General features: G+C 42.9%; 1 protein-coding gene across 2 annotated transcripts in view; it reads right to left on the bottom strand.

The window, feature by feature from the left end:
• TNFRSF11A (TNF receptor superfamily member 11a) overlaps positions 1-27,835 on the bottom strand; it is a 52,568-nt gene that overhangs the window by 12,330 nt on the left and 12,403 nt on the right. Inside the window, exons 2-9 of one of the 2 annotated variants that reach the window (XM_033135603.1) lie at positions 17,973-18,054; positions 16,643-16,768; positions 12,823-12,966; positions 9,111-9,204; positions 7,859-7,953; positions 6,414-6,527; positions 3,437-3,489; positions 1,370-2,129 (exon numbers count right to left, since the gene is read on the bottom strand). In XM_033135603.1, coding sequence (XP_032991494.1) covers positions 1,370-2,129; positions 3,437-3,489; positions 6,414-6,527; positions 7,859-7,953; positions 9,111-9,204; positions 12,823-12,966; positions 16,643-16,768; positions 17,973-18,054 — 1,468 coding nt within the window. The remainder of the gene's footprint in view (positions 1-1,369; positions 2,130-3,436; positions 3,490-6,413; positions 6,528-7,858; positions 7,954-9,110; positions 9,205-12,822; positions 12,967-16,642; positions 16,769-17,972; positions 18,055-27,835) is intronic. The other variant, XM_033135604.1, reaches the window with a different exon arrangement.

Raw genomic sequence — 27,835 nt, 5'->3', positions numbered from 1 at the left:
CCCTTTAATCATGGAAATTCCTTAAAATCCTTAAAAAACGTTGAGGTCTTCTGAAGGAAAACACATCAGTTCTTTGAACAATATCCTCAAACGTATGTCCTCAGTTTGACTGAGAATTGATATTATGGAATTCGCACATCGGTGAATTTGTGTAGCTGCAGCAAAACCACAAAGCTTAGAAAACAGACTGAAGTACTTTGTTCTACCAAATCAGCCAGGAGCCGTCGTCAGCAGAAAGCACAGCGTCTCTGTGTTGAGGGCAGGGATCTAGCTACTTGGGTTATAAAGTAATTCCAAATGAGCTGCTAGCACCATTTGCGGTCTAAACAAAGGCGCAGGCAAGAAAAAGTGAAGCATCCCAGGAGAAAGGTGGTCCAGGAATGGGCCTTTGTTTGGAGGGTGAGAGGGTTCCGCTCAGCCCTTGAATAGTATATATCCATACACTCATCTTTCTGGAGAGACTGTCGATAGCTTTCAGATTTTCAGAGATCCCTGGTCCCTCAACCACCCTGCACACACACACACACACACACACACACACACACACACACACACACACACACAATAATCTCCACAGCCAGAGGAAGCCCTCACCATCAGTGGCACAGTTCCTTATAACTCGTCATAAAATAGAGGGCACCTCACCCTCCCCTAAAACAGTTTTAACATTATCATTGATGGGCTATTCATGCTCAAGCAGTGGTGCGGGGATAAATCCCCGTAATGACTTTCAGTTGTAACATTGTCCCCCCGGCTCCATAAATGTATCACACGCACTAGTTACAGAGGGGGCTTCTCGTATAAAGCATTATAGGACACTTAACTGCATCATTCATTTGGTATAGAACCAACAAGCTACTGTCCATAAATTAATGACGGATTAATGAAACAGTTTTGTTTGTTCTTTTGAAATTTAAAAGAGCTTTTTCGGGAAGAGAGGGGACAGTGATTTGAGGCCTAGGTTGCTTTAAAAGAAACAAACCCCAGAAATTTGAGGGGATGTCTGGCTTAACGCCACCTCGTCCTGAGCTCAGTGCTGACTTTGTCCTCAGGGGTCAACGCTGGGATTTGGGGTCCAATCCCATCACAGAGAAGCCTGAACTGGCAAAAGGGACAGAGGACACAGAAATGAAGAGATAGCCCCAGGGGTAGAGGATAAAGTCGCAGGGCAGTGGGCACAATCCACAAACCCAACTTGCAGACTGAACTAAACCCAACCTGCAAAGAGTGTGGCAGGAGAAAATGTGCACACTGAGTCTTTCCTATGTTAGCTTCTCTTTTCCCTAAATGGTCTGTGACACTTGCCCCTAAACACTGCACCACAAATAGGCCTTTTTTCCAGAAGGGACAGTCCAGGGGAGTCACTTACCAGATGCAGGTGGCTGGTCACTGGAGGGGCTTCCAGACCCAGGACCTCCCCTGCTGTAGCTGGGAGGCCTTATATGAGCCCCGTCCACAGGCTGGCCTCCGTCCTCTGCCCCATCAGCTGCTTCTTCGGGCGGGAGGCCCATGCCGTAGGCACACTGGGGCAAGGGTCCACTTTCCGAGGAACCCATAAGGAGCTCTCGGTCCTCCCCTGGAGGGTTGCCACAGCCTGTGCAGGAGGCTGCCCAGTGAGGGCCACTGCCGCCCTCTACTTCTTTTTGCAAGTACTTTTCAGAGGACGTGGGGATCCAGTCAGTCCTGCACAGGGGCTCGACCAAGTTGTAGCATTTGGAATCCGCCAGGCTCTCTGTCCCAGTGAAGCACTGGCTTAAACTGTCATTCTCCCCCACCTCCAGGGGCTCAGGGAATGGGGGTGTGGAAGTGCTTCCAGGCTGAGCAAAGAAGAGTAAAGAATTCGGGGTCTGGGAGGGCCTGTCCACGTACTCGTCTTCCATGGGAATCTGCTTGAAGGGGTCCCCCTCGATCTCGCTGACCCAGGTAAGCATCCTGGCATCTTCTTGCTGAGCACAGGGACCACCACTGGCACATGCACCCCCACAGACACCACCACCATCTGGGCAGCACATATCTTCAGAAAACATCTTCTCTTCCAGAGTCAGCAGTAAGACACCGTCACAAATGTCACGCTGATTAGAGGCTTCCACATGACTGCTGCTGAAATTGTTGCCCGAGGGTTCCTGCTGCTTGAAATTCAGAAGGCAGACGCATTAATATTCAGCTATTAAAACACGATTCTGCTAAACACTGCTACAAATGGCGCTTATAGTCATTCTTCCCACCATAACAAGTACCAATGCAACACTCACTATGGCACTTGGCGTTCTTTAAAATTACAGGGTAGGGGAATTCCCTAAGATGGACTACAACCACAAACGGATGAACCTAACTACATTTCAAATGAATTGCGTCTCCACACTAAAGCGAGGGGAAGCGCCAACCCAGATAACTTTAGAACACCGGACTGTGAGTGTATATTCTCAATCCAAATTAAAAAAAAACTAACCAACCAACCTCAAAACAAATATTGAACTCCAGTTAGTATTTTTGTTTCGTGCTGTGGTATGTTTTAGTAATTCTGAAACTACTTTCTATGTATTCTGGAATTGAGCAAATGAGTAAATACATTGAGAGAATAGGAGGCAGGTTTCATAGGGCTGGACAAAAGACAATTCAAATATGAAACAGGAAAAGACTAGAACGTGGTGTTGGGATTGGAATTGGAGGAATAAGTATGAGCTCATAGTTTAAAATTTATATATTTTTATACCTAAGAAGATAGATGTAAAGGACACGGTGGGATAATTAATGAAATTTTATTATCAACTGTGGATTGGATAATAGTATCGTACCACTATTATATTTCTTGATTTTGATAAATGAACTATGGTTACATACGAGAATGTCCTTGTTCTTAAGAAAATCATACTGAGGTAGGAGTACAATGTTTGCCATTAATTCTAAAATGGCTCAAGAAAAATAAAATACATACGCATATATGCACACACATTGAGAAAGCAAATAATAAAGCAATGTGATAAAGGGGAAACAATTGTTGGGCCTGAGACTATAGTACGCAGAAGACCTTTGTACTAGTCTCACTGCTTTTCTATAATTTTGAAATTATGCCAAAATTAAAAGTTACCAAAATAACTACAATGTAAAGGAAAACGAAAGCTCTTTCCTTCTAGGAATCTGTACTAAGCAATCAAGATTGGCACTAAAAAAGAAATAATATAATTAATATATGTCCACAGAGGTGACAGAAATGGAATGAAATACAAAGAAAGCAGCATTTAAGATGAATGCTGACCTGTGCATTGGGTAATATTCTATGGGGATCAATCCCAGGATTTGAGGTTCCGTCCCGTCAAAGAAGTACCCCTTACACAATGAGTCTCAATATCTGACTCATAATTATACCTGACTAATAACTATATCAGCCTAACTGTTCAAAGTACTTCAAGCAGGCACTTCAGACATTTCAATTTACCTTATTTCCACCTAGGCGGCCGCACGCCTCGTTGACCCAGTGCCACAAATTAGCTAGAAAAACAAAGCAAGGATAAGGGCTTCGTATTATTATGATTTCTCATTTCTAATCCAGTATCACCGACCACTATGTCAGTTCAATATTATCTTTAAACATAACCCTCTGCAGGTCTTTCACGGAAGAGTTCCTGAGAATGAAAACATTCAGAAGACAACGGAGCAATTAAAAGACTATGAAGGCATCTTAGCAAAAATAGAACTCTCTGATCCGTGTAAAGGAAAATGCTCCCTTTTCCCACAAATGTGCCCTGAGTACCTACGAGCACGTCTGAGGGCTTTCAGAGTTGCTGTTAGGACGACAGGCATTCTCATTCCTTTAACAATTTTTCTTTGACTCCGAGGGTCTAGCCTGGGCATTGTAGGGGAACAAAGATGACGTGAGTCCAGGCGGCTGACTTTCCAGTAAACTAGCTCAAATCTGTGTGCACTAAAAGTCAAGTGCATGCCAGAGGCCGCGTCAGACCCCACTGAGACCCAGGGGGCCCCAGATCCTTTTCCACTGTGCTGCTTCTCAGAAGAAAGAAAAATCTGTCTGTGGTATATACAAAGTATAACTCCATTAACTTTTTAAAATAGCAGTGATGAAACTTAAAGAAGTGAAATCCATGAATTAAAAAAATAAATCTATAAATTTATATTGTACAAAGATAAATTTTACCCCACCTCCACGGACTATTTGATGTTGAGTTCACTATACAGATTAAAAGTCAGGTGGTCGTCAGTTCTCCCCGGGAAGATAATCAGGTCATAATAATAGCTAATGATGTCTATGACGTGACTGTGCCCAGGTTTTACCTGCTCGGAGTCTCAGTTTCCTCATCACAAAACCAGGGAAGTCAGAGAGCCTTCCTCACGTGCTGCTGTGGCTATTTAGTTAGTACATGTAGGGTGCGTACAGCAGCGCTGGCACAGCACAAATAGCCAACATATGTTAGTCATTGCTGTCATCGTCATTAATATTCTTGCTTCTTTTCTATAATTTTAAAATTATAGAAAAATAAAAATACTCCCAATAAAAGTAAAGCTGCAGCTCTTTCCTGGTAGGGATCAGTACTAGAGAATTACAAAGGGTACTGAAAATAGTATTTGTACAGAGAGGTGATAATTACTCATAACTACTGTGCTACTCTCCCTCCTGGATGATTGCAAAAGACCTGCTAACTGGTGTGTTTGCATCCATTCTTACTGCATCCCTAAATTTGTTTTCTGTACTAAAACCAGAGGGCTGTTTTTATTTGCCTTTGCTAAGGAGAAGGAGTAAATTCCTTAGCACGGCCTGCTGGGCTGCGTCATCTGACCATGTCACCCTCTCCAGTTTTATCTCCCATGGTTACCTCTTTCTGCTCCAGCTGCACTAACCTTCTTTCAATCCCCTAAACTCACCCTGCTCCCTCCATCATGAAATTCTCTCTGTACGGAATGCTCTGGAGTCTCCTTAACTGCCCTGAGTCTAGTTAATTCCAGTGTGTCTTTCGGAACCCAGCTCCCCTGTCTCCTTCTGTGGGAGGCCCTGGCCGACCCCAAGGCTGGTCAGACACACCTGTCCTCTGCTCACCTGCAGCCGTGCACCTTCCTCTCGGTACTCAGCCTCACTCTGTGGGCCTGACACTTGCCTTGCCCCCTGGGATACTTCTTCCATGGGGGCACTCACCGCCTTGCGTTGCCCAGTATTGAGACCCCAGTGCCACGGCAGTCCTTGGTGGCCAGTAAGCACATGTTGTATGAAGGGATGAAGAGAAAGCTAACAGTCATAAATCTGATTCACTAACTGCCAGGCCCACGGTCCTCACTGACAAGACGGCAGTCAGTGATGATTACAGTCAAAAACTAAAGAACAAACAGTGCAAGTCTGTTTATTTCATATAAACATGACTATACGAGTAATCTGCACCATCTGAAAACGCATTATTCAAATCCCCAGTTAAAATGATCTCAGGGAAGTGAAGTTGCTTTAAATAAAAATACTCAATAATGAATAGACTTTAAAAAATTGCTTTAACATTGCTCTCTGCTGAACACACTGGCCTCTACAATCACCATCTTCCCTCTTTAATTGTTTCATTGCCCAGGGTTACATGAGGTAATGTGACATTAATAGAAATAGCAAGATATGCAGGGTTTCATGAAGCCCATAGATGTGATATGGGAGAACTGACCGCATCACAGCAAAGCAGAGGTGGACGAGACAAACAAGTGAGCAACTGAAAATGGAAAAAGATTCAGTGAGACAACAGGTGCTTCAGAAGAGAATGAAGTGACTATCAAAGCATTAAGAACTATCTTCAGGAAACTGAATGAAGCCTTGCGTCGTTTCTTAAAAATTACACCTTTTTAGCTTTATAGTATAAAAGTAAAACATGATGTGATATAAAAAGACCCTATGAAACAATTTTTTGTGCAAAAATTATTTGCAACAAACAAGGTAACACCTGATGAGCACCTAAATTTTACTGAACGTAAGATAACTTGTTTTCACAATTTTGGATTCCTATTTCAAGGTAACACCCCAATCAAAACTTTCCCTCCACCATGGACCTGAACATTTTGTCTCTGTTTTTACTGGACACATTAAAAATGTTTGTCTTCTAGGATAAATGCAACTGGTGTACATCTGACACGGCATAATCTATATAACATAAACACATCATTTAAGAGTCACCGGTTTCCTGACCCCAGAATATTTTTGTTAGCTTATACAAAAGTCGGCACAGTTGGCTTTGTTTGTTTTACCAGAGAACAATGAATTAGGTATAAAGGGTGTTTCACTTTAGTTGAAGCACAGCCACCTCAAGGCATTTATTTTAAGCAGATCTCCAGAGGTAGTTGGTGGGTATTACACGCTTCTTCCAAAGTCTATAACTAGAAATGTGTCTATTTTCTTGAAGATTCATTTGCAAAACCCACCATAGACACCATACCTGTTAGTGTTTTCCCTTTTTTCCTATAGTAAACACCAAAGATGACAACAGCAACTAATGCCACAGATATGAAGAGAAGCAGGATAATCAGACTGGGCAAATAAATCTGGGGCTCTATTGGAAGAAGATGAGAAAAACAGTATTAAAGGTTGTTTAATTTTAGTCTCTAAATTTGCAGACAAAACCCTTGAACTCAAACCTTCAAGTCAAGCATGCTGGGATAGAGACGTACCAAGGTCCTCGACCCTGACTGTAGGTTTGTCACAGAGGGCTCACCCTCTGAAGGGGCGAGTCCACATCGTGGCCCCGTCCTGCTGTCTGGCATGACCCTGAGTGAGGCGAGCCCAGGACCATCTTGAAATGATTCTACTTTCCAACAGCTCAAATCATGTTTACCATGCCCTCCAGTGCCATCTTTGCTTACCTACAGAACACCTCAGTCTCTCTAGGTGGATGGCTTCTGAGGCAAAAGAAAGCCCCTTATCACACGTCTTTCCAAATAACGACATGGTATCGGGGTTTTGCTGGTCATGAGAACAGAACCACAGCCATCCTGCAAAGTGTTTCAGGTATTTCTTCTACAACACAATGAGGATTCAGCCTTTTTTTTTTTCATTCCTCCTCAATCACTTCATTGCTAGAACGTTTATATTATAAACTCTTGGTTTATGTGACCTGGTTTCTGGGCCTCTGCCTTTCTTCTCCTTACTTTTTTTAAAATAACTTTTTTATTCCCCCAGTTATTTTTGACATTGTCTTCAAATTGCTCTTTGTAAAATGCTGCTCTGACTCTGTAATTCCATATCCGGAATGCTGTGATGTCCTCTTGTTTCCCAAAATGTCAACTCTAAGCCTCTGATTTTCTCAGTCATGTTCATCAGCTCCATTGTTCTGTGGCCCAGGTTCTCTTGCCTCATTAGAAACGTCCTCTTGACACTTACGTCATCTCTTGCGCTGTGACAGCTGGACCCAGCTCCACACTATCTTATTTACCAGGATAACCAGCATCCATCATTAACTGTCAACCTTCTGTCGATCTTTGACAATATATTTAAGATTAATTTAACCTACAAAATGTCCATAAATCATGACAGTCATATTCTAACAAGTGGCTAACTCTGGCTGGTCACCAAAATCTCCCACGTCCCTACTGTGACCACCATCCTACCATATTTGATCATTTTAATTTAGGTGCAGCTCAATTTTCTTCTTTTTTTTTGTACTTATGAATATATTATTAGCTATCCATTCCAGAATAGAAAATCATCAAGTAAACAGCATATCTGGAATTAATAATCAAAATGAAATAGTAGACTCGGAGGGGATGAAATGAAAAAGGAACAATGAACCCGCCAGATACAGCATGTAATTTGAGGGATATTAAGAAGAGCTGACTAGACAGGGGCATATCTACCAGCCCACCTTCTCTGTTTAAGAAAACGTACCATTTGGCAGTTTTGTAGATGGCAGAGGAGAACTACAAACCACATCCGATTTATCAGTCCCGTGACGAGCTTCCGTCTCTCCAAGAATGGTACAGCTGTGGGGTGAAAGGTAGTTAAGTGCTTGGTTTTATATTCTTATTTTTAAAAAAAAATGCTACAAAAGGCTTTATTTGCTCCACTAGTTTGCTAGTTCCTTCAGGAGAGGAACCCAGGACTTCCTGGACATGGAGATCCTCAGGGCCTCTCCACACATCATACAGGTGGAGAAACGAATAAATAAAAGCCACCACCGCCAGTGTTCTCTAAAAACGAATGGTACGAAATAGAGTAGATTGGTGTCTTCAGTAAAGGAGATTTCAATTGCCATGGTGAAGTGATACATTTTTGATAAATGCTCTTTTTAAGTTGAAAACAAAGAAAATCTTTTCAATGTAAAATTTGGATAAGTGGATCAGAAAACAAATATTTAATGAAAATTAAAATATTGGGAACTGAAAGAATCATTATACTGAGTATTAGTATTCAACAACAAGCATGCAATGAAAGAACACAGGGTTCCACTATAGATACACTAACATAAGTGTAAAATAGTAAATGCATGAGGTGACTCATTCAAAAATTTTAATTACTGCAAAAGAATGGAAACAACCTAGCTGACCATTAATAGGAAACTTATTAAATTGATTATGGTAGATCTCTTCAATGAAATACTACATGGCTATCAAAAGCCCTGAAGATATAAGTGAACTAGTACAGAATGATTCCTTCAAGATGCTATATGAAAAAAAAAAACAAAGTGTTGCCAGTATGCCGACATTTATAAAAATAGGAGTCTTCTTTATGCACATACACAACACACACAAACACACACACACGCACCTCTGGGCAAAAATAAACCAGTGGTGTTGGGAAGCTGGAAAAAGTGGTGAGTGAAAGATAACAAATATCATCAATCATATTCAACTAAATAAGGTTAGCAAAAAATGAAAAAAAGGAGCTGCAACTATAAGACAAAGATTGAGTCAAACTGAATCTATAAAAGTAACACACAGTTCCTGTCACACATCAGGTTGAAGAGTGGGTTGGTCTGGTTTATTTTGCCCACACTGAATGGACAGACTTCTTCATTTTGAACATGGCTTCGAGAGGAAGCCTCACCAAACTGAATCAGTCTGCTTCAACCCAGATGAGACAGTGGAGTTTGAGTTGTTTACAGTCAACAAACTCTCTTGGCTGCTTCGTGGTCACTTACTTGGTCCAGGGTTTGCATTTTTCTGTGGAAGAAAAGGTATCCGAGAAATAGCCTACAAGGCAGGGCGTGCACATCGTGTCTTTGTTGAGCTGCACTGTCAAAAAAACAAACGGACAAAAAGAACAAACAAACACCAAACAAGGACACTTAGAGATCGGCCAGGATGACTGACATTCCAGAGAGCAGGAGCTGTCTCCTCCTCTCTTCCCTGCCCGTCTCTCCCTGCCCTTGCCACCTGTGGCTGCTTGCTCACACCCCACAGGCTGAAGAGGGCCCATGTCCCCAGCAGTAGGTACAGAGTTATGTTCAGGAAGGTAACTGGCTCAGTGTCGGGCCACAAATGCCCGTATCCAAGTCAGGTACTGACTCTTTGCTGTTCAGAGCAACTGTCCTGGTCACTGGTACTTTGATTCCCAGCCAGGGAGCCTGCTGTTGGACTTGCTTTAGCCAGGCACCTGTCTGCTCCCCGCTTTCAGCCTTTTGGGCTTACATCAACCTTCATGTACAGAGCAGGGAAACCCTTTTACTGCTGTTAAGGGAAACCTCTCGTCCTGACCCCTTCTGACAAGCTTAAATCTCAGTAGTGCAAGTATGGGAGTGACAACAATAGTTTTCTGAAGGAAGAAAGAAAAAAAGAAAGAAAAGAAAAGAAAAAGTAAGGAAGAGTGCAGACAGACCCTACAGGTCTTTTTCTATAAACTGCCATACAGTAAACATCCTTTGCAGGCCTTCTGGTCTCTGCTACAAATACTTGTAGCATGAAAGGAGTCATAGACAATATGTTAAAAAAAAAAAAATGGCTGTGGCTGTGTTCCAATAAAACTCTATTTATACAAACACAAGAGGTAGAATGGATTTTGGACCCCTGCCTTAAGCCACAGCCCTGAAAGCAAGAATTGATCCTGGGTAGTAAGCTTTCTTCAACTCTCATATTCCTCATAAACTACATTATCAATATAGGAAATGTCTCCGATTTCCTATGTCTATTACCTTTATTGCTACTGACACGTGCTGGCTCTTTGGTAATTCCGATAAAGAACATTGGCTACCATATGGTATCATGACCAGGCAATTGGCTTGCCCCAAAGCCACAAATTACTCTTGAAATGAGTAGTACTTCTGTGATTTATTTTCATAAATAAAACACCAAAATAAGGTATCACATGTTCTTTGTCCAGAGTCAAGTGGGAAGTACATTCTTGATTTCTGCGATTGCCTCAATTAATAGGGTCACCCCCCCTTAATCTAGCAATTTGTTTTGCCTGAGATGATATTAACAAAAGCTTAGTTGACATCTAGTCACTCACATTAATTCAAATAGCTTTTAAAAAGATAAACACACTCTAGAGTAACCCTTAAAAGCAGAGACCTCCTACAGGCCGACCAGGCAGCGGAGCTCAATGGGCACTAACTCCATACACTGAAGCTTCGGTCTTTCCCTGTCTACGTATTAAGGGCCAAAGTGCAACAACAGAAATGAGGTACCTGGGACAGGGTTGAGTTGTTCTGAACTCAAATACAGTTAAACTTGAACAATGTGGGGCTTAGAGGTTTCCAGCCCCGGTGCAGTGGAAAGCCACATATAACTTTTGACTGCCCTCAAACTTAACTACTAATAGTCTACTGTTGGTCAGAAGCCTTCTGATAACGTAGTCAATTAACACATACTTTGTATGTTATATGTATATACTATGTTATATTTATATACTAAATGTATTCTTACAATAAAGTAAGTTAGAGAAAAAAATGTTATTAAGAAAATCATGAGAGAAAATACTGTACTGTATTTATTGATACTCAAAGTTTTTAAAAGTCCACGCGTAAGTGGACCCACGCACTTCAAACCCGTCTTGTTGAAAAGTCAACTGTATAGTTGCTATACCCCTGTATAGCAGGGGTGAAGTTTTCCTTCATCCATAACACTCCCTCTATCTTCCACCTACTTCCAAAAAAAAAAAAAAAATGCACCATTCTCAAAGAAGCAGGACAGAGAGAACACTGACCAGAAAAGAAGCAGAAGAGGTGGCAACACCTTTTTTCATGCAGGTGACAAACTTGTGGAAAGGCTCTGGGCCTTGTCTGTTTGAGATTCTGAATTCAGAAGGGAGCTGGCTGTCATAGGGAGATTTATTTTAATAATTGAAAAAAACCAAGTCAGACTTTTTCTAAGAGAAAGCTCATCTGGTTTAGTTGATACATTTGAAAATCAGGACTGACTGTCTCAGTTAGGTTCTGTGATGGACATTTTCCTCAATATGAATTGAAATGAATAATATGTTCATTCTCCTAATCCCATCAAAATATTCTGGATTAAAACAAAGTACCTCTAAGGGAAAGATTAACAGGTATAAATAATCACTTGTGTTTTGAAGAAAATGCTTTGGTCTACTTCCTAGAAGTAAATGACTCTAAGAAACACTTTTCCAAGTCAAAAAGATTTCTATTGCTTTCCTTTCGCCAAAGTTGACGGGCTCGTTTAGTTCTTAACTGAGAGATGATTAAAAACAACTTGAGGGGCCGGCCAGGTGGCTCAGGCAGTTGGAGCTCCGTGCTTCTAATTCTGAAGGCTGCTGGTTCGATTCCCACATGGGCCAGTGGGCTCTCAACCTCAAGGCTGCCAGTTCGATTCCTCGAGTCCCGCAAGGGATGGTGGGCTCCGCCCCCTGCAACTAAGACTGAACACGGCACCTTGAGCTGAGCTGCCTCCCGGATGTTCCCCAATAAAGTCCTGTTCCCCTTCCCCAATAAAAAAAAAATCTTAAAAAAAAAAAAAAAAACAAACCAACTTGAATGTCCCACCACTAAGTCATCCCGACGTATAACTCCGAAGGTGCTGAAAGACCCGAGTGGCTCTCGATAACAAAAGTCCTTCCTTAGCCATTTAGTTATTTATGTGAACAACTTTCTCAGTACTTAGCGGAAAAAGAATTAATGCTGAATTCGGTTGCATTTTAGCAATCAGTAATATTCAACCATGAATATATGAACTAATTGGAAAAAACTCCAATCACTATGAAGTTCAGAAAACTTTTACTTTTATAATTATGTATGTATAGCAAAATATATTAATTTTGACCTATTGTATATTAACTGTAGTAACAACTTATTCCAGAAGAAGTGCTTTTCACCCTGAGAACGCTGAATCACAGGAAATTTTTAAAAATTAAGATTTCAACGAGGTGCCTATTATTTTTATGTGAAAGAGTATTAAATGGTGATTAGTCAAAATTCTTCAAGCACAAAAATACATGAGGATAAAATTCTGCGGGAAGGTGAAATGGATACATACCAAAGGAGAGAAAAGAACTATATAAGGTTTCCAACGGTGAGGACCGATTACTGCAATTTTTAAATGGATACAATGATGGGTATCAAATTGGTATGGTGTTTACATCCCACTGAAAACATGCAAGGGGGTGCACGGATTTTCAAAATTGTGCTAAAGGGGAGGGGTATACGTTAAAAAAAAGTTTGAGGACTCCTGCATTATCGGGTTCCCTCCTAAGTGGGGAGGAGCTTAAAGTTTCACAGCTGGAGGAGCCCAGCGCTCACCTTCCCCTGGGAGAACCTAACCTGAGCTCCATTCCCAGGGGACCCTCCAGCTCCTCCGGTGCCACGTGGCTCCCCGGGGCATGAAGGACGCAGGGAAGCCCTCTCAAAGCCGGCTTTGGCCTCGGGGTGATTGCACGACTTGGTGAGGGCGGACGCGTACCGGGGTGCTGGGCGCCGAAGCCCGGCGCGCACTCAGCGTTGCGGCGGCAGCATTCGCAGTCCTCGCTCCAATGGTAGCCGGCTATGCAAGCGCAGCGCCGCTGGGCTGTCCGGTTGCCGGGCTCCACCGCCACCAGGGCCTTGCCTGCAGGCGAGACAGACAGGGCGGCGAGGCAGCACGAGGAAGCACGGGGATGCACATCTTCCACCCCCCCAATGCCAGCCCCAAAGCACCCAGATCCAGAGCGGGCCTCCTCCCGGACCATGACTCCGCCGGGACGCTCCCAGATTCCCTCTCGCGCTTCCTGTGCTGGCACTAAAACATCCCAGTGGGTTTTCTTCTCTCTCAATAATTAAAGAGTCTTGTGTGTTTTTTTCAAAGTCAATTTTCGTGTTAGCAGGAAAATTAAAGACGGGGGTGGGGGGCGGGGGGTCATGATCACTGACTATTGTGGCTAATGCAAAAGAGACGTCACAGATTCTTGATTTTTAGTAAATGCAAATGTGATCGTCTTAACAGGAAGGCTAGATAGGACCTAAGAGAATGGGGTTTCTGGAGACTGGGGATTCCTCCTGGAATCCCGCAGGGCCATAGCATTACTCAGTCCAGGAAACAGGTCGTTGTGTCATTAGATGAGTGGACAAAGTACAGAGGTCAGGTCTGAAGACATACTTGGAAGTTCATCTCTCCCCAGATACTTAAGATAACACGCTTGTCTCTTTTCTCACAACATATAGCAAAGTGCTCTCCTCTTATCCCAAATTTCCTGGCCCTTTCCAGTTTTTGTGCATTACAGGTAAATGCTCAGACACTGATTCATATTTGCAATTTCATTTACTTGCTGAAACTTCAGTGTAGCCCCCAAACCAATACTCCTGGCTTTTCTGCATTCATTATCAGATACATGTGAGAAAGTCATTCTTAGACACATGCAGAACTGAAAATTTTGAGCCACTCACTTGACATGCATGTTCCTGGTTGACGGATAACGAGGTGACACGTTCTGTCTTCTTGTTTCAGCTCTCACAATGGAAAGAAGTGTCCTTTGTGTGGTCTATTTAGTGTCCTATTTTTGTACTTTTTGTTGGTGATTTCAGCTTAAAAAGGCCTGCAAGCATAGTAAGTGCTATCTAGAGCTTTTAGACCCAAGACGGATGTGATGGGTCTTATAGAGAAAATACCTGTGTTAGATGTACTTCGTTCAGGCATGAGTTACAAGGCTACTGTTGTGAGTTCAGTGTTAATGAATCAAAATATTTATTAAATAAGGCATCCTTAAACAGACATAAGGTTATGTATTGATCGGCTGACAAAAAGGTTGTGAGCAGAGGCTTGTAGGAACCTGCATTTCTCTTAGGAGCGATGGTTCGTACTTGCTAGTTCAGTGTTTGCGGTGCCTTTACAGAACATAACTACTGCAAATAACGAGAATCAACTGCACACCTACACGCACACACACGCACGCACACACGATACGACACAATAACATTATTTAAAACAGACCTTCTACCCGTCTAGGGCCCTTCTCACAGGGATTGTCCAAATGGCCCTTATAGTTCATATTCCTGAATACTTATAATTTGTTATGGACTGGTGTTTGTCCCCTCCAGATTCCTACATCGAACTCCTAACCCTCAAGGTGGTGGTATTAGGAGGTGGGGCCTTTGGGTGGTGATTAGGTCATGAGGTTAGAGCGCTCATGAATGGGATGAGTGTCCTTGGAAGAGGAGACAGCGGAGAGCTTGCTTCCTTTCTCTGTTCTCTGTGACGTGAGGACACAGCAAGAAAGCGTCTGTCTTGAAACCAGGTAGGGCCCTCACCAGAACCCGGCGGGCTGGCCCCCGACCTCGGACTTCCAGCCTCCAGAACTTAAATGTTTGTTGTTTAAGCCACCCAACCAGAAACCTGTTTCATCCTTCACCATCTTAAGTGACAGCCAGCTGGGAGGGACATTTCTTATTCCCAGTTTTTTCGGGCTGAGCATGGTGACCCTGGAGAAATCTCCATTTCCTTCTGTGCTCCCTCTCCAAGGCCCTGGTCAGCAACACCAAGACCAGGACACATAAGCATGCACATAATGCCTGGAACCCACGTGGATACTGTCACTTTCTTAGAAAATTCTCACCCCAGTATTCCACTAAATGCAAGTGAATGTAAGCCCGTGTGGTAATCAACAATTTTGGCATATTTTAAAATATCTTAATGCACTGGGTTTTGCACTTTAACCAATTTTGGCAGTAGACAGAATGAATCTTTATTTCCAAGAGACAGCCATGAGTCATGGTCATTGCTAAGCAGTGCGAAAGCAAAAAAAAAAAGACTTGATCAGATGCTTCTGCTCAGTGGAGTTTCCATGTTTCCATGTTACCTTCTCCAGCCAAAATCTGCCAGCTGCCTCTAACACATTAGAAAAATTATGATGTTAAAAAAAAAAATACTTCCTAGTTCTGCCGACTGGGGGGAAAAAAACCCTATAAATAAGGATGAATCCAGTAGCAATGAGCCTCCCTAGCTCACAGATGGGGGTCACTAAATAAGATGTTTCACTGAAGGTGATCAGGAATCCTGGAGAAATGCCTGGTTCCAGGTGAGGACAGGAAATGTCCAAGTTGACCCTGGAAGCAAGGGAGCTCTCAGAGACACCTGGGGTTGTGTCAAACGGGGGGGCCACCTGGAGGAGGTGGGACAACCTGAGCACCAGTAAAACTAGTAACTGCAATTGACTAAAACCTCAAATACATCTAAATTCATGAGTTCATAATATTCACACAAGTCCTTTGCAGAAAGCTTGGTGAGCAAGTCATTACTTGGAAGAGTGGTAAACAAAATTATAAGTATTTATTCAGCCTTTCCTGTATATACTGTACTGCAAGGTCACAAATAGTTGATGAGGTAAGTTTCTCTTTATAAAGCATTCCAGCTAAGGAATGAAGAAGGAAAGACAGAAGTGGACCATCAAGCTCGCGGCAGCCCCTAATGAAAATGGATGAAGGCCATGACTATTAACAGCTGCTAATATCACAAAAAGAGAGAAAAGCAGCCATAATAGGATTCCTGACACAACTACATTATGCCGACTACGAGGGAGTTTTGCCAGAAACAAAACAAAACAAAAAATAAACCAGAATCTGATCAGACCTCTAGATTAAACAACCACGTTACAGGAAATATATAGGAGATGAAAGAGTACATTAAGCAACACCAAAATCAGATGAGGAAACTCCACGGGACTAACAATAAAGTTTCCTCCACAGATCAACTGGATGGAAGAGGAGAAAAGAGCGGAAAAGACACCTCTAGACATAAGAGTCATACTTTGATCCTGATTCCTACAAATAAGCTATAATATTTAAAAATTGGAGGCAAAAAAAATCTATTGTACTGTGATAAGGAGCTTAAACTGTCGAGTTAATAAAACAGTTATGGTTTGGGAAACAGACTTGAGAGTCAGAAGATCTGGCTTTGAGTCCTGCTTCTTGGAGAAGTCATTCAACCTCTCTTAGTCTCAGTTTCTTCATCTTTAAAATGACATCACTGTGGCTACCTCCCAGGGTTGCAGTGAGGATTAAATAAACAACCTACGTGGAAACGTTTTGGAAATATTTTGTCAACTGTAAAATGTGTTCCATGATTAAACTGCCACACAAACATTTCAGTACAAAAGTTCTCAATGAAGGATTTAACACATTGCTTCTGGGATCTGAACCACATCCTTTGGTGGTCAGTGGCCACGACTTCTTCTCAAGCCCCCCAAAAGAGAAGCACTGCTGTATCTAAAAATACCGCTGATCCACACTTCCCACCGACATGAATGACTCACCTGTATCGCACACTTTATGCAGCAAGCATTTATCTTCTTCATTCCAGGTGTCCAGGTATTCATCCGGACCACAGGGCAGACAGATGCTTTCAGAGGTAGCAGTGCACTTGGACGACATGTACATTCCTTAAATGAGAAGGGAAATGCACCAATCAAAAGGATCCAAAAAACAAAACAACAAAAATGCACCAACCTATTGGACCACGATCCTAGGAAGTGTCCCCAAGACGGTGTGATACACAAGACAAGGCCACATCTCACAGGGGTGGGCTCCTCAGACCTGGCAGCTGGCTAAAATAGCCTATCCTGTATCTGCTGTGCCCAGTTGTTCAGTTCTTCTAAGCGAAAGATCACCCTTTCTATCCCAAACCTCTGCTGACTGAGGGAAAAAAATGATGGTTTTCAAACTGGTGCCCGCAGAACTTCAGAGGTTCCCTGGGGGGCTAAGCGACAGGGGCTGCATGTCACCTCGCCCCTCCCATCTTCAAAGCCCCCTCACTGACAATCTGCATAGTTAACTTTTTCTATCCTGCGTAGCCTGTGGGCTAACAGCAAAGTTACTTTGACCAGGGAGTCCTACATGCGCACACATGCATGCATACACACACGCACGCGCACACACACACACCCCACGGGACCTTGGCTCTGCGCATCCAAGAAATATTTGAAATATCGAAAGGGTCTTGTTATAAGGTAACCACCTTTTCCTGAAAGCTACACTCTCCCTCCCCCGGAACAGTGAGTGAGTGAGGACCCCATGGGCGTGAGACCTCACTAGGCCTATAGAGATACGTGACCACATTCTGGCAGAACAACTTTGGGGAAGTGGTGGTAACCAGTCTATCTTCTGCCCCTCGGCAGATGTGTGGGGAGAAGGTATAACAAGGTTTAGGCAACTTTCAGCAGCAACAATTCCAGCATAGTTAGCCCCTCCAAAATTTTTTCTGTGAAAACACTTTTAAATAAGAGCTGCATTTCATATTTTGAGAGCTTGAATCACAAAGTGCTAAAATATGCTTTTAAAAGGCTTCTTCCCTTCTCAGGGAAGAGTGTTTTGGAAAACGGTGTTCCAGCATAAATGAAGCACCACCTTCCGAAATTACTTTTGATTTTTAAGTGATTCTATCTACTGAGAAAAAGGTTTTCGTCTTCAGAGTGACACATGTGACCACCTGCCACTGCCATAAAAAGTTCATCCAGATTTTTTTCTCATCTGGCAGATAGAAATCATTTCTTAGATTGAAAAAAAAAAACAAAAAAAAAAACCCCAAAAAACCCAAAGCTCCACCCACATTTGAGGGACAGTGAAAGGTAGCTCAGAAGTACAAACCTGGCTCACATTTGGCACAGCACCGTCCGAAACGCTCATACTGCCTTTCACTGGCACACGGAGGGGTGATCTGAAAAGTCACCTGAAAGAGAATTGACATCAGCTAGAGATTACGCACAAGTTATTTCTGAATAAAACTAATCATCAAATTACATTTTCGGAAAGCATTAACACAAAACGAAACAAAAAAACACCATAAACACTCCTGAAACTGCTCTATTTGATATTACCCACACCCCTAAAATGTCACTTTCCTATTCTAGCCCATTTCTCACTGAGAATGTATAAAACCAACTGATACTGGCACGAAAATCCATTTAAACATTTAAAAATATTTTGGTTATGCTCATGGCAATACAATGAACTGAAGTAAAATTTATACATTGGATGCAGAAGATTGAAAACCGCTTTACACCAGTCACATACTAAGTTGGTCCCACTTCTGTAGGTGATGTGGTGAACAATATACTCAATCCGCTTTGGTCTTAAAACTGTAGGAGAATAGGATGTGTATATTATACCAGGGGATATCAAATTTGGTTTTAGAAGCAATGTCTGATTTCTAAAAGGTGTTTAATACTGCTTACCTTCTAAAATTTTAAACATGCACAGAAGTTTAAAAAGTGGGACAGCAAGGTGTTATAGGAACTAGGTGGGCTTGGAGATAGGTGTCCAGACCGCATGTTGGCTAAGGGACCCTGGATAAGCTGCTTAAGGTTTTTTTGAGCCTGTTTCCTCTCTGTATGATATTAATACAGATCGTAATTTCCGAATCTGCCTGTCTAAGTAAAACAAAACAAAAAGCCAAGTCCCTACAGTCACTCAGAGATTCTTATCAGAGTGCCCTAGAAAAGTTCTTTTCCTCATCAGCTTTCTCAGTGTAAGAAAACAAAACAAAACACACTTGTTGATAGGCAGTCATGTTAGAAATTGGACAGTGAAACTGAATAGCTGGGTTTAGCTTCACAGACATCAAATTATGTACATAAAGGGCCATGTTCCCCACTGAGTCCCTGGGATCCAAAGTTACAAACCTTGCCCTCCAGGGGCTCACACTCACCAGGGGGTGAGCTATGATGGAGACAGATGGGCCCCTACCTCAGCTGAAGAAGGCCAGGGCTGAATTCCTAAGGCACGTGACAACTGAGCTCAGTCTTACAGGATAGATAGATATTAGCCAGATGAGGGAAAAGGAACTGGCGGGTGCAGGTAGGGGGAGAGATAAGGTAGACTTCTTTAAGACAGTGGGAACAGTTCACACAGGCACTGAGGTCTGAAATGGCATGTGGGGTGGGGTGGGGCGGGGCGGCAATGGAGCCCGTCAGCAGAGTGGGGGGAGATGAGCACAGTGATACAGAGGGTTTGTCTGCATATTCAGGAGCTTGGATGGAAGGTGTAGAAATCACATGGCTTAGAAGAAGCCGAACAGCCTCAAAACACCTCAGTTATGGACCGAAGTTTCATAAAGACAGCCCCACGCCCGGAAAACCCAAGGCTGGCTGAGTGGGGGTGGGGGGTGCAGCCAACATGGACCTCTCTGACCTCACCCTGGCCAGGCAAAGGGCTTTCAGGAGGTATGGGGGCAAGGACAGTTATTTCGAGGTTGATGAGGTCGAATGCGCTCCTGGAGCCAGGTGTGCCAGGAAGGCTGGACTTGGACTTGCTTCCTAGACCCGGCCAACACTCCCGGTGGACACAAGATAACATGAATTGGATGCACCTCACGCACTTAACACATGACAGGAGCTTAAGGGTAGCACAGTGAGCCCTAATACGTCAAATTAGGAAGAATGATGAAGCAGAAATTGCCCCACCTCTCCTTTCCGGGCTCTTTCTCTCTGTTTTCATAGGAATCTGTTTCTTTGTAGGCAGCTGCGCCCTTCTGAGTGGGTAGCACAATGTATGTATGTGGAAGAAGGATGAACAGAGGCAAAATGTAAAGGTGAATGAAGTCAGTGCAAATTTGTCTAACAAACAGGATTTATCTGAGCCTAATGGTAGGTGAACACTGCAGCAGTGCTGACGACAGAGGCAAATAAGATAAATATGTGGCGTGCCGTATTTCAGATGAGAAAGTTTATCAATTGCTTCTGAAGAAGCCTGTAGAAAGCGGCAACAGTCTCTGTCAGATAAGCACATACTCGTCTGTGTTACACACACAGAAAGGTTCTTTTTAGGGGAATTTGGTAATGGGCTCCCCCTGAGGAACACTGTCAGGTGTTACTGGCTGTGCCCTGGGCTCCAAATCCTGCTTTCTGTGGAGCATCGTCTGACCTGAACATGGGGCTGATGTGTTTACACGCTTAGGAATGACGCTGTGCTTCACTCAACCCACCCACCATCTAACCCAAGAGCTTTCACCTCCTGGCAAAAACGGGGAAGTCAACAACAAAAATAAAAATTGAAAAAAAAAAGAAGAAAGAAAACAAAAAACAAGAAAAAAAAAAAGTAAAACGGGGAAGTCCCTGATTCCAGGGGTGACCCGATGTCCTAATTCTCACACAGATTTTCAGATTATTCTTTAGAGTCCATTTCTGTCTCCTAAGCTTACTGTGACTAAACACCTGGATACATCTTCTTTTCTTAAAATTGAGATAATTCACACACCATAAAATTCACCCTTTAAAAGGGAACAACTCAGTGATTTTTAGTGTATTCACAAGGTTGTGCAACCACCACTGCTTTGTGATTCCAGAACATTTTCATTACCCCCAAACTGACACATCTACTTGACAGAGCTATAGGATTCTAGGTCTTTTAAGGAGCAGCAGCAATTTTGCTACTGGGAAAATCTGTGATGGTGAGACAGAAAATCGTGGGGTTGATCTAATTTAAGGTACAGCTTAAACAGAACCCTACTTTGTTCTCTACTTTGCAGCACACCTTCAACCAAAATGGCCATAAACATACAACTTAAAAGGCAACATGCATACATAGATATATTTAAGGAAATATGGTTGGGGGGTAAATAAGAAGAATCTGGAAAACTCTTTCAAGGTGCCTGCACCATCAGGAGAAGGCAAGAGGAGCGAGTGTCTGTTTCCTGTCTCCTCTTCCTCCTGGCTGTCTGCCCCTCCCCCTCCCCACCCCCCCCCACCCCCCCACCCCCCCCACCCCCCCGTTTTCTTTTTCTCCACTTGCAGAGACCTGGCTCTAGGATGAACCCTCCCGCAGGCCTGGAAGAGCATGGAAAGCCTGCAGTGGGCTGGTGTCCCCCTGCTCCCAGGCTCCACTTCCAGGAACAGGCTCCTGGCTTTGCTCTCTATACTGCAGCCCTGTGGTGTTTGTAACTCTTAGGAAATCCGGATCCCTGACACCCTGGCCTGTCTTGCTTTTGCTGATTCCCCCAGTGACTTGTCTCTCAATACTGCAGCCCAGATTGGCTCTGTCTTCCTGACTCCTAGAATCCAAGTCTCTGAGTGGCACCTGCATGGCCTGAGTTTCTGGTTGGCCTGTGCGGCTCTCCTTGATGCCAATCTCCCGCTGCCTGGCTGGCCTGCCAAGTATACCCTCTGAATGGCATTTATTTATTTTTGTATGAATGAATGAAAGCTCTTCAACCCTTCCCAGTCTGACCCCTCCTTTTCCCTAAGGAATTCTAGTTCCCACACCTACCATCTCATCGGCACCTGGGGAGAGCCCCCAGGCTGCTCAAGCCACGCCCCTTCCCGTCCCCACCACCTGTCCTCTGGTCCTTCCCTTCCAACTGCTTAGAATTTGGACCTGACTGCATCCTCCCAGACCAAGATCTGCACGGTTGTGAGGCAGTGGCTCTGATTGACAGCAATCCTAGTAAGACAGTCATTGGATAAAAATATGTCTCTGCCTAAGTGTTATGAAAGTGATCTCCCAGGAAATGGGGAGATTTAGCATAAAGCTACCGATTTTCAGTCAGTGGGGTGATTTTGTCAGCCACCTACGGTCTCCTTTCTTTGCCTAGTATGTAGCAATGGAAGGTCTTTGGTAACTGAGCTGAGATGTACAAACTTTTAGTTGCCTAGATTTGTTTTTTTTTTCAAATCATTCTTTCAGATTGAAGAATGCCTTGTTTCCTTCTAAAACAACAGAGCTTTAGAGTCATAGTTTTTCCATGAAGCCAATAAAGTAGAAGCACTTTAAAATTTTTGCATTTGTGGAATAAAGGTGACCATCACCTTTACTGACTAAAAGTACAACAGGCTATTGGGAGTCTGCCTGTGAGCTTCTCCCACCAGCCCTCTCACAGGTAACCAGTGTCACCATTCCCTTGGGCACCATCTTGCAGAAGAACTGATTTGTGATCCATTCGGAGGACTACTGTATATAACAGTTGCCTGGGAGGCCAGTTGGGGTTAGGTCTGTTTGTCGCACTTGTGTTTTGGGGAACACAGTTTGAGTTACGGTACTTGAAAGTCTTGTAAAAAACAGCCAAGAATTGACAAGGGTCCTTAATCAATAAACTACAAAAATAATGTTTGGCCAACAGAGTTTATACTAATTAACCTTTGTTTTGTAATAGATCTCCCCTGAATTAATAGGAACACGAGAATCTATTTATAGCAAATATCCTTTACATCCCTCTCCCCATACGAATTCCTTGGAAAGTCTTTATTTTTAAGGAGTTAAAATGGCAAGATGATACATTTAATTTATTGGCCTTCTGCTGCCTCACTTTGCTGTGTGTTTAATGTCGTGTGTATATTTGTTTTAGGGCATACATTTCAATGGCTGACAAACTCTTCTGGAATAAGCATGTCCACAGTCTGCGCAAGGCTTTGGGAGGTAGGAGGAAGATAATACATCGTAAATCAAAAATCTCTTTATAAGGGAGGCTGGATGGTTCAGTTGGTTAGAGCGTGAGCTCTGAACAGGGTTGCCGGTTCGATTCCCACATGAGCCAGTGAGCTGCACCCTCTACAATTAGACTGAAGGACAACGACTTGGAGCTGATGGGCCCTGGAGAAAAACACTGTTCCTCCAGGGTTCCCCCCAAAAAAAATTATTAAAAAAATAAAATAAATGAAAGTATGTTTTTTTTTTTTAAAGTCTCTTTATAAAGCTACATGGATTTCTTTCCAGGGTGGGTCTAAGCTGAAGAAACAGAACATTTCTGCTAGCAGAGCTGCAGAGATGAATGGATCTGCACTTAGAATCCTGTAGGGAATGTTGACATAAATATTAATATTTATTTTTGTGCTGTTCATCAATCCAGTTGTAGTGAAAGCCATTATGGGTACTAAAACTACTTTCTTGCTCTACTGAAGATTCATGCTGACATGTAACAAAGCAGAAAGAAGCTTGGCTCCTCCGGTCAAATCAAGGGGAAAAGAACCCAACCAAAGGAACAAATGAGGGATTTTCCATAGATTGGATTTTGTAAAATATCATCCGTGACTATATGTGAGAATTTGGCTATGATTTAAGTAAAGATGGTATCAAATTGCTGAATGTTACCATAGAACTGAAAGATGTGGTTTTTGTGAAGAGAGAAACTATTAAATGTGAAAATAACACCTCACTTAATAGTTCTGCTGCCCTTGAAAAAAAAAGTCCTTAATGAAAGTCACAGTTGAAACTGCTCCTCCCCAGAATAGAATATGAATCAATTTCTGTGGCCCCAGAACCCCAACATGTCTTCTCTACTGTGACCGCCTCATGCTGGAAAACTGTTTCTCTGTGAAGACTTCTGTTTTTAGAGACAAACGAACAAATAAAAGGTAGCCTTACTCGGTCAGAATAACCTGCAAACAAACGCTGTCGCTTCTGGTCCATCTCTTTGAATGTCTTTATTCTCAGCTCGCTGAGAAGACAAGCCAGAGAGACGTCTAAGTTTCTCTCCTCCCAAAAATTTCATGAGTCAAAACACTGACCTTTTCGATTGAGATATTCTGGGGGCTGTTTTGCCCATTTCTGAGGGCCTTTTCTCCAGAAGCTTCCAGAGGGCCTCTTCTTTTGTATCTAGCTTTCTATTTTCTAGCATGGCACAGTCATACGTCTGTTAATGGAAAAAAAGCATCGTACCATCACGCTTCTCCGTTAAAAATTCGTAACTGGAATCGGAAATGATCTAGGAGTCATTTGTGGCTCAGAAAATCAGATAAAGCAGGTTTCTATAGGAAAAAAATTTAAATATCTACTACAATAAAGTCTGACATGCCCGAATGCAGGGGTTTAGTGGAGCACAGGTAGGGGCTAGGAGATCTTGGGTGGAGGGGAGGCGTGTAGTACCTGGAGAGCTGATGAAGACGGAGGCAGAGGCCTGGCCAGGCGGCCCTCTCGGTTCGCCAGGTGGGCTTCGAGGCACAATGGCTTTTCCACACGGCGCAGCTCTCAGAATGGGCTTCCTGTTTGGCCTGGACAGAGGAGTACCTGACATTTCTTTGATAAAACTATCTACCTTTCTGCAAGGGGAGGGCAAGGGGGAAAAAGCCAATTCTAAGCCTTCTAAGTCTCCTCACCTGTAAAATGGGGTTAATAACTGTGCCCCCCCCCATGGAGGATCAGAGATGGTAATTCATGGAAATAATGCAGCATTGGCACTTCAGACTTTATTGTAGTAGATATTTAATTTTTTTCCCTATAGAAACCTGCTTTATCTGATTTCTGAGCCACAAATGACTCCTAGATCATTTCCGATTCCAGTTACGAATTTTTAACGGAGAAGCGTGATCCTACGATGCTTCTTTTCCAGCAAAACTCGATAACAGTTAGGCTCTGCTTTCTCCCTTTGAAGCCAAAGACCTTTCACATAGGCTACTGGGAGAATAAAGCGACGCAATCGCATGAGTCACGCAGCACAGAGTGAACCTGCCTGCTGTCAATACAGTGGGGATGCCGTGTGCACACCTGAGCAGATGCAGTAAGCATCAGTTACTCAGATCGTTTCCCAAGGGGGGGGGAACGGAAAAGAGGGGCACCAGAAAGGAGAAAGAGGGGGGGCAAGGTAGAAAGGGGACCCATAGAAAAATTCTGAAGTCCTGACAATTTTCCTGAGCACACCGTTGCTCTTTACTCTTAAGCTGGCCGTGCCAAACAAAAGCTGATAGCCAGGCATGTCACCTGGGTGAGAGGAAGAAAGTGTTTGTTAATCAAAGAGGTTTATTTTTTGAAAAAGCAGGTTTCTTTTTTTTGTTTATTTCACACAACGAAGTGCTTTCTCATGGGATTGAAATTGTGACAATGGTCCGAGTCATTTCAGTGGCTTTCTGTCTGGGGGTTCAGTCAGTGACATAAGCCCCACTTGGGTGAGGGCAGAGACAGTTTACTCAGGGTGTCTGCTGATAAAGCTGCTGCTAGATCGTATCTCTCAGCAATCCTGTCAACTAGGACATAACTGAGGTATGACCAAATGCCCTTCTAGACGTTTTCGTTTTAAACAAACTTGATAGAATTTCAAGCTTACTGATTTACAGAGAAAATAGCAGATTCCGTTTTCTTTTGTACAAACCAAAGCTTCACATTTCATGCCTCAAAACATCACGCAAGCATTTATAAAGATAGTATCTTATAAATTAAAGAGATAAAGAGAATAAAGGGGCAGCTTTTGGGGGATCACCTGATATACTCCCTGGGGTGTGTTCACTCCACCTGGGAGACCACTGACGTACGGAACACATCAACAACTTGGAGACTCCAAGTTATACCAGACAGGTTCTTGGTTTAAGTCATAACGGAAATGGATACAGAGAACCAGAGGGTTTAAACAGAAAACTCTCTGAGTGTTTAAACTATAATTCATTTCACAGAAATATATTTCACATACAGCTCTTGAAAAAAATATATTCTGCTGCCAAAAGTGAAGCTCAAGTATTCTCTGATTGGTACATTATCAAAAGATGTGGCTAGTTTGAGAAGGTTGTGAGGAAAATGATGCAAGTCACAAACAGTATTATAATTGACCTGCTACTAAAGGATTTGGGGCACTTGATGTATGTGATACACAGTGATGAAGAGGATTCAACACTCCAGTCCTGGTCAAGTCCTGCTGGTCTCACTGAAAATCACAAATATGATTCAACCCCTTCCCCACACACAGAGCCCCCTCCTGCCTCCATAAAGAGGTTGAGTTGATAAAATAATAATAGAGTAAGGCCAGTCATTTCTCTGCCTGAGTCATTCGCCTTTATCTTGTAAAATGATTTTTCACATTAATTACCAACGGAAGACAGATTTTTGTCTAGCCTAGGGTTTAACAATCATCGACCTCTTAAAAAAGCTCTGCTCTCTTCACACCCTCAGAGCTGCCTTTCCTGGGCTCTCCTATAGATTGTGCAAGGGAAGGGCTGAGTGTGGGACTGAAGGGATTAGCCCATGGCAACCCTTTCAAAGCGTTTAGCACAGAAGACACAGGCACAGACAGACAGGAAAGACAGCTAATAACAGATCATTACAACAAAGTAACGACTCGATCTTGGACTATGTTTGCAGCAGGGAAAGAAAGTAACTTATTTCAGCAGGTGCGAAAAGGCTGTCTCCCATTGTGAAACATCAAATTTGGCTCTTTCTATGCCTGTCCTTTTTTAATGCCTTTTTAAAATTTAACTTTGGAGTACTTTGATTAAAAACTTTTTTTGAGTGTGGTAAAATACATATTAAAAATTTAGCATTTTAAGCATTTTTTTTAGTGTACAATTCAGTGGCGTTAAGCACATTCACAATGTTATGTAACTATCACCACTCTTTATTTCCAGAACATTCACATCAGCACAGAGACTTTGAGCCATTGAACAATAACTCCCCCATTTCCCCCTCCCTCTAGCCCCTGGTAACTGCTATTCTACTTTCCGTCTCTATGAATTGGACTGCTCTAGGTACCCCATATAAGTGGAATCACACAATATTTGTCCTTCTGTATCTGGCTTATTTCATTTGGCATAATGTCTTCAAGGTTCATCCATATTGTAACATGTATCAGGACATCATTCCTTTTTATGAAAGAATACTATTCCATCGTATGTATTTTCCACATTTTGTTCATCCATTCATCTGCTGCTGGACATTCGGGTTGCTTCCACCATTTGGCTCTTGTGAATAATGCTGCCATGAACAGTGGCACTCCCGCATCTGTTGGGAGTCCCTGTTCTCAATTCTTTGGAGTCTATACCTGAGTCATATGGTAATTCTATGTTTAGCTTTTTGAGCAACTACCAGACTGTTTTCTATCGTGGCTACCCCATTTCAGGACACCCCACTGGCAGTGCACGCGAGTTTCAGTTTCTCCACATCCTCGTTCATGCTTGTTACTTTCGGGTTTCTTGGTCATGCCAGCCTCATGGGTGAGAAGGAGTTTCTCACTGCGGTTTTGACTCGCATTTCCCTAATGACTACTGATGCTGAGCTTCTTGTCATGAGCCCTTGACCATCTGCATATCTTCTTTGGAGAAATGTCTGCTGAAGGCCTTTGAGATTTTTTTTCTGAGGTCATTTAGGTTTGCCCAGATCTGTTCATCATGACTCAATTTTACCGTTCACAGCATCGATTCATCCATTAAACAGGACAGGAATGGTATCAGAGGGCTGCAGGCCCCTTAGGTTCATTTTCCCCATCTTGAAAGAAATCCTTGATTTACCTATTTAAGAAAAATGCTGCCACTCAAAACGGCACCACTGCGTGGTTCTCTAGAAAATAACGCAGGAGGTGCCGCATTTCGGTGAGACATGCTCAGTGAGCTGACGACCTTAAAGTGGGGCCTGATAAATCTACATTCATTTATTACTCAAATATTAACTGAACACATACTATGTGTCAGAGACAGTTTTAGGTTCTGTAGATACAGGAAATGGACACCAGACAGAGAGAGTCCTCGCTCACAGGGCACGGGAGAAGAGTGACAATAAACAAACAAATAATGAGATCTGGTTGTAATAATTGTTATTAAAAAAAT

Source organism: Rhinolophus ferrumequinum, chromosome 19 (genome assembly GCF_004115265.2).
Source record: "Rhinolophus ferrumequinum isolate MPI-CBG mRhiFer1 chromosome 19, mRhiFer1_v1.p, whole genome shotgun sequence".
NCBI lineage: Eukaryota > Metazoa > Chordata > Mammalia > Chiroptera > Rhinolophidae > Rhinolophus > Rhinolophus ferrumequinum.
This window is presented reverse-complemented; position numbering and strand designations above follow the sequence as displayed.